The sequence below is a fragment of the Pteronotus mesoamericanus genome, unplaced genomic scaffold (assembly GCF_021234165.1).
Source record: "Pteronotus mesoamericanus isolate MK-2021 breed Mesoamerican mustached bat unplaced genomic scaffold, CSHL_Meso_final contig_163, whole genome shotgun sequence".
NCBI classification, from domain to species: Eukaryota; Metazoa; Chordata; class Mammalia; order Chiroptera; family Mormoopidae; genus Pteronotus; species Pteronotus mesoamericanus.
Window position 1 is genome coordinate 15689887 of NW_026555064.1, and position 7614 is coordinate 15697500.

The 7614-nt window shown below is 45.5% G+C and overlaps 1 protein-coding gene across 1 annotated transcript in view; it reads left to right on the forward strand.

The window, feature by feature from the left end:
- The first annotated feature begins 3735 nt into the window (after window positions 1–3735).
- The window catches only part of PGRMC2 (progesterone receptor membrane component 2), a 14098-nt gene continuing 10219 nt past the window's right edge, over window positions 3736–7614 (forward strand). The window contains exon 1 of the mRNA XM_054563267.1: window positions 3736–4153. Within this exon, the coding sequence (XP_054419242.1) occupies window positions 3736–4153 (418 nt within the window). The remainder of the gene's footprint in view (window positions 4154–7614) is intronic.

Consider the following 7614-nt stretch of genomic DNA (forward strand, 5'->3'; position numbering starts at 1 on the left):
GATCCAAAGAAGAGCATAAAACAAAAGGCTAAAATTGGTGGTATAGGTAAGGAATGCACAGAAATTCAAAGAAAGAGATCAGTGTGGGTTGGTGTAGTCATAGGCATGGGACAGAGGTAGTATTAGAAAAGGAAGTGGAAGGTAACAGAATTTGACTTGTTGGAGAGAGAAGGATATTCTCAGTGAGGAAACAGCATGAGTGAATTCTTCGAATGGGGAATGAACTTAGCAGTTGAGGGGAAGAGGACTAGGTATTGTAAAGGGAACTATATCACTGCAGAACAGAAAACGTGGATTAGGTTTGCTGTGGCAGGAGAGGGCAGAGAAGCCGTTTGTGGATTTAGGGAGGCCTTTGAGTGCCAACTGATTTCTGAGTTTTTTCCTTTAAAAAGCTGAGCGTCACTGGAGATAGGTGTCTTGAGTAAAGGAAGTCAGCATACAGGACTGATTCTTTCATGGGGGAATGAAGGAGGAAAAGACAGAGTAGGCCACCAGTCAGCCAATTATTGCAGTATTCCAAGGAATATCCTATTGCAAGAGATCAGATCAGGAGGCCTAGAATAAGTTGCTCAGAGGACAAAAAGAATAAAAAAGGAAGGGCTTTGAGTGTGGAGCAGCTCAGATATTTATTTTATCAAGGGTGTAAAAGAAAACATTTTTTATTCCCATTCTAGACTATGTTGGTCACCCACCCAACATTCCCTACCCTACTTACTTCCTTGACAACACAACTCAGTACTGCTCAATTCCTCTCTTCCCTCCACAACAATCAGGGAAAGGAAACCTACACACTCATAACTCAGCCCCAAGGTATATCCTGTTGGGTCTTGGCAGTGCGTGGTTCTCAACCAGTACCAACTCTATAGGGAGTGTGTGTGGTGTGCAGGGAAGGAGGGCTTTGTTCTTGTTTCGTTTTCTTTTTGGTGTTACAGTACCTGGAGCGCACCACTGATACTTAGTGGAAAGGAACCAACAATGCTAAAGGTTGGGTAATGTACCCCACAGTCCTGCATAAAAACTGCCAAAAGCTGGGGAAACACTAACCAGTCATGCTCTTTGTCAGTTACTGCTTTACAGAATAGCTAGTGACCCAGTTCTGGTCAGTAAGACATAAGGAGTGGCCTGCTATGAGGAGGGACCCAGAAAAACCAGAATTATCTTCTGGATGGTGGGTCTCTTGTAGGACACGCTTCCCCCGCTAAGTGAGTGTTCTAGGAACCTGTCTGCATCAGTGGACCAGCTAGTGTTGTTGTGAGAGGTTGTGCTCAGCTTCACTAAATTTTTGAAGACTTTTCAACAGGTTTGCCAATTTTATGATGGGCAATTTACAAGTGCACCTGCCCACACCATGTCGAGTGTTCAGCAGTTTTTGACCAAAAATAGCATGACCCTCATGCCCCACCCTCCCTAGTCCTTAAAGGGAAATGTTTTGCCAATGTGGAGGAGGTGAAACAAAAAAAGGCAGAAGCACTAAAAGGCACCAAAATTGACAAGTTCAAAAACTGTTTTGAGCAGTGGAAAAAAAGTCTTGATAGGTTTGTCACATCAACTGGAGAGTACTTTGATGGTGACTGAGGTTTAAACACTTAAGAATATGCAATTTTTAATAAATAAATTCTGGCTTTTTAGGATCCCTCCACATAAAAAGCCTCTGGGGTGTTTTTCGTCAGTGAATGTTGTCCCAACTGTATGACACCTGGAACTGCTACAGCCATCTCCTCCCCCAAAAGCAGTTTCTTTCTCAGTCTCCCTGTTTCCATCAATGGCACCTCCATTTCATGTTACCAAGTCCTAAGACAGTTTTAATTTCTAATCCTTAATTTTAGGATGATCACTCATTCAGATTTGTAAAATAGCAATGTGATCTTACTCCTGTTCTTCCACTGTAATTAACAGTACCCTCTTTCAGTTCTAAAAGTATTACAGATTGGAGGAGGTTAGATTTTATGGCCGCTTACTTATTCCCAATGAAAACCAGTTCACTCTGCCTCAAGAAAATACATCTAAAGCAAGGATCAGCAAACTAGGACCTGTGGGCTGTTTTTGAACCTTCAGGGAGACACAAAATGGTTTTTACATTTTTAGATGATTGGAAAAAATTAGTAGAATGATATTTCGTGACACCGAAATTATATTAACTTAAAATTTCAGTGTCCATAAATAGTTTCCTTGGAATCCAACCATGGCGATTCCTCTGTGGCAACTTTCTCACTACAAGGCAGAACTGAAAGACGACACCTACACTATTCACGTTTGGCCTTTTATAAAAAGTTTGCGGACCCCTTGAGGAAACAGGTTGATTTTCCTCACTTGCTGCACAAACACGGTAGCCTACTAACTGGTTTCCCATTCTTTCCCACGCTCCACTCAGTTTGATCCTGTCATTTGGGCTTTCTTTATCTTCAGTAGCTCCTCCAAAACCGCCCTTGTATGGTCCACGCCCATCCCTGCAACTACAGGCTATAACTAGTTCTCGACTTTGCTCCTCTTCACTGCCGAATTCCCGACGCGCCATTCCTCTTACAAGCCCTCTTTAGCTCCTTCCGTGCGCCCCCACTGCTTGCCCAGGTCTCTTCTGCACCCGGTCGGTTCCTCATGTTTAAGGACAACTGTTTTATTCCCTTAATACACCTTCATTCATCTATCCATGACACCGGAAGTGCACAACAGGGAGCTGTGAGGCCCGGGTTTGTGTGGGGGATGGGGGGTGGGAGTGGCTGACTCAGCGACACAAAGAAAACACACCTGAGCAGGAGACAGCCTGGCTGAGGTGAGGGGCCTCTAATGAGGCTTCAGAGGTGACCTTTAGGCCGGCATTTTAAGAACTAGAGAGGACAAAATTCTAGAAGCGCGACTTCATCCCACGCACTTCACCACCTAAGTGAAAATTCTACAACAGCGGCCTTGGCCAAAACGACCAGGGAGTGGCTGCGCGGTGCCAGCGCTGACAGCCCGTAGATTCTGGACGCCAAACCGCCCAGGTGCGGGCTCTGCACTCTCTCCGCGCCAGGGAGGCCATTTCGTTGCCAAAACTTCTGGGAAGCAGCTTTGTGCGCCCACGTTCCCGGCTTCCGAACAGGCGCGACGGCGCCCAGGAGAGAGAGACGCCCCTGGCCAGTTTGTGCGAGCGAACTCTGTCGCGGCCTCCCACAAGCCACCAGCCCGCGCACTCTGAGAGGCGCTCCAGCCGGGCCCCACCTCCGCCGCTGGCTCGGAGCACGTGAAGCTCCTGGGCGGAGCGACGGCAAATAGGCGGGAGTTCGCGGACGAGAATCTAGAGGCTGGAAGGGAAGCGATGCCGGGGCGCAAGCGCACACCGAAGGGCTAGGAGAGCGTGCCTCCAGGAGGGGTTACGGGGATAAGCCGAGCGCGTGGCGCTCCAGAATCCGCGCAAGCGCATTGGTCTCGCCCCGCCCATGCGCGCGCGCGCGGCGCAGCATTTTTTCATCAGTCCCGCCCCGCTCTTCTGCTTTAGCGAGCAGAGGCCAGAACTGAAAGCAGGAAAATGTGGGGCGAGGTGGGCGGAGCGTCGCTCGGTAGCGCGGCCAGCAAAAAAGGGGAGGGGGCGGGAGATCCTAGACAACGTTACCCCGTCAACACCCAATCCGGAGCTGGCATTGCCCCGCCCCCTCCCCTCACTCTATTGGCTGGAAGGCCCCCCAGATGGGCGGGGCTTGCCGTGGGGTTGGGGAGGGCAGGGGGCGGGGACGAGGAGGAAGGTGCTGGCGGGCAGTGATGGCGGCGGGTGATGGGGACGTGAAGCTAGGCACCCTGGGGAGTGGCAGTGAGAGAAGCAGCGACGGCAGCAGCGGGAGTCCGGGCAGCGCGGGAGCGACAGCAGAAGGGGGCGGCTGGGTGGCAGCGGCGTTGGCGTTTCTGACGGGGGGCGGGGAGATGTTGCTGAACGTGGCGCTGGTGGCGCTGGTACTGCTGGGGGCCTACCGGCTGTGGGTGCGCTGGGGGCGACGGGGTCTGGGCGCCGGGGCAGGGTCGGGCGAGGAGAGCCCTGCCGCCACTCTACCGCGCATGAAGAAGCGCGACTTCAGCTTGGAGCAGCTGCGCCAATACGACGGGTCCCAGACCCCGCGCATCCTGCTCGCGGTCAATGGGAAAGTCTTCGACGTGACCAAAGGCAGCAAGTTCTACGGCCCTGGTAAGGAGAAGCTGGAAGGGGAGGGGAAGGACACCCACTGCAGCCCCAGCGCTACCCCCTTTTTGATGCGGAGGTCCCTGGGCCCCGAGTTAGTTGGCCCAGCCTTCTCCAAGTGTGGACCTCCATGCCTTGGCTGCGGCACCTAGGACGGTCTGCCCCGCACACACCCCTAGCCGCGGGCACCTCCAGCTTGCCCCCTAAAGTCGGGAGCCCAGTGACGCCCCAGGAAGCAGCTCTCAGCTTTCACTTAATCCCATCCCATTTCTCCTCGCAGCCTTTTCTTGGGCTGACTTTTTCAAAACCCTTCGGTTGTCTCCAGTCACGCCTGGCCCCTCCAGCTTTCCCGAGCTGTCTTATTCGTAGGATAGGTGGGGGCAGGGGAGATTTCCAAAGGAGGGACCTCAGGCTCTAGGCCCTGTAATTGAATTTTCCTTTCTTTACTCTTTGCCACCGAATCACCCTTTTCCCACTACTACTCCCCGTAAGGCTACCTTTTAGTACACATAGTTCCAAGACCCAACCCTCTAGTCTGTGAAGTCTGGGCATTTAAGCAACATCTCAGACTTTTTTTTTTCTAACCAGTTTTTATATAGAGATGCTTTCCAAGATTAACAATGTATGTGGGATGAGGACAGACCAGAATGCAGATCTTAAGAAGGACTAGGAAGGGTATTCGCCCAGAGTTTTGGGGGTGGAGCTCCTGTACCCGGCAGGCATATCAGTCTAGTCTGGTCTCTTGTAGTAGGAAGGCAAGTGTTCAAAAACCCGTTGATAGTGACCTGTGTTTTCACAGAAGAGAAAAAACTTTAAAAAGTTATAAATTCATACCCCCATGCAGCAGTTCTGCAAGTTAAACATATTTAGAACTTTGCTTTCAGAGAATTGTGTGTGTAGGGTAGTTGATGTATTTCCGATCTTGCTAATAAGCTTCAGTTCAAACTCATGGATCCTGTTGGTGTACCATAAAATTGAACAATATTGTACATCCTGGTTGTGTAGTAATTAATTCTAAGCTTTAAAAAAGTGACTCCAATAAAATAAGTAATTGAATTAGAGACCTAGAGTGAGTTATTCAAAAAGCACATCAAGCCTTGGAGTCAAGGGGGTTGGCAAGTCTTAAAGACAAGTTGGTTTCCTCTTTGATTCAGTCTATTGGTGCATGAGATTGATTTACACTTGCAAATATATACTTCGGATTTTAGTGCTGGGTGGCTGGAAAATAGAAGTGCTTTGGTGAGTTAATTAGAAGGAATTGGATATTTTATGTATTGAACTGTTTTAGTTTGTATTTTTGTGTGTATGTCTACATTCAACCTTACTGAGTCATAGATAGCTTATAAAGTCTTTGCTTCCAGTTATACGAATATGAAAAACAGATGGCTTATATCAGCTGAAATAGTTAATACATTTTTGTTTACTTAAGAGCATGTGAGACAAGAAAGTAGGGCCAAAGTACAGTATTTAGACGCACAGATGAAATTAAATATAGAAGCTAAACTTTTTTTAGTAAGGATTTGTACCTAAAATTTTTCCCCATTGATATTAAAATGTGTTCAGTGATTAGAAATTTAGATTTTTTTAAATATAGAGCTTACCCAACTAAAAGATATGCTTTTGTAGCCTCTGTCTAAACTGACAGTGAGGCAAACAAAGTTTTAGTGCAAAGAAGCATATTTATTCTCACACATTATGCCTTGCCACTATCTGAAAATAGCTAAGGGAGACAGTCATAGACACAGTTTGGCAGCCTCCAGTGGCAAATGTTCTGACACAGAAATTAAAAATTAAGACAAGAGTCACAGGGGTAATGTAGATAGCCCTTGTATGGCTTGAGCGGTGAGGGGACCCCTCACATAACAGTTTTAGGTTAGCCTCCACCGATTCCCAGGTCCTGCAGAGCAGCCCAAGAGTGATGGTCCATTATTTTATTCTAGGTATTTATTGATCAACAACCTAATAGAGACATTCAGAATATTTTATTTTTGAAAGGAACCTTAAAGGTAGCTAGAGCATCTCATGGGCTTGGAATGTGTAAAACACGTAGCATTTTGCAAAAGTCTTGAAGCCAAATTTCTGGCTATGAAACAAGTTCAGTTTTTGTTTTAATTTTTATTTTTATCCTCAAGTCAATTAAGCAGTTCTCTAGCAGGATAATTCAGAAGCAGTAATCCTTATTTGAGAATCCTAGTAGCTTGAAAGAATGAGCTGAGAGCGCCAGAAAACCTAGTTTCTGTGTCTAGCCAGTATCTACTGCCAGTTTACAATAATGGTTTTAGAGTTAAATATTGTTTTCTGAGGTTTTTTTCCTATGTTAAAGGTGTGTTTTAGGGACATTTTAAAGTTCAGAATCTTAAAAAAATTAAATATTGACAATTTAGTGGATAAGCACATGCTGGCAAACAGTTGACGTTGACTACATTTGTTTTACATTAAATTTAGTAACAGTTCATGCACTTGGTCAGCAAGTGAGGAAAATGGTCATGTGAGAACCGGTGAATGTGGGAGGAGAAAGGAAACCAGGTTTGTTAAGCACTCCACTATTCAATACATTAGATCCATTAATTTGTCATCGAGACAGCGCCGCAGGGAGGTTAGTAGGTATTCCTGTCCTTCAGATGGACGAGCCTGAGGTTTTGGTACATTGGCTTGGCTCACACAGACAAGGCATTCAAATCAAGATGTATTTGACCACAAAGGCTATCTGCACTCTTTCAGGTAGACTGCTTTTTCAGATACACTTGTAGAGAATCTAGCTAACTTTTTTTTTTTAATACAGTCTCCTGGTTCCCACAAGCATTTAAAGCCTCAAAGAAACACACTTTCATGGTTGTATATTGTGCTGTCCAATATGGTAGCCACACACTTTTTAAATTAATTAGATTAAATATAATTGCGAATTGAGTTACACGGTCACACTAGCCACATTGCAGGTGCTCAGTAGCCACATGGCTACCATATTGAACAGTGGATTCTATCGGGTATTTCCATCTCTGAAGATATTCTTTTACAAATGTGGAAATAAACTCAGAGAAGTTTTGCCCAAAGTCACATATTTAGTAAATGTCAAAACTAGAAATCAAACCCAGTGTAACTGGTTTCATAAGCCATTCCTTCATGTTGTATAACAATGTAATTTCACGGGTTTGCAGAGTCAATAGAATAGGAAGATTCAAACAGTATAATTTTAAGTAGTTTGATTTAATATTACTGCAGTGGAACTCTACTAAAAACAGCTTCTTCATGCTCTAGGATGGCAAAAGATCATACACAATTTACCTTTCTAATTGTTTGTCCCATGTTTCTGAAATTTAGATCTATTACTTTCCCCTTATTCTAGGTAGAATATTTTGATATATATCAAAGGTGTATTTTCTTCCATTTAACTTTAATTTTTTTTTAATTTATTGATTGATTTTAGAGACAAACATTGATTTGTTGTTCCACTTATTGATGCTTTTATT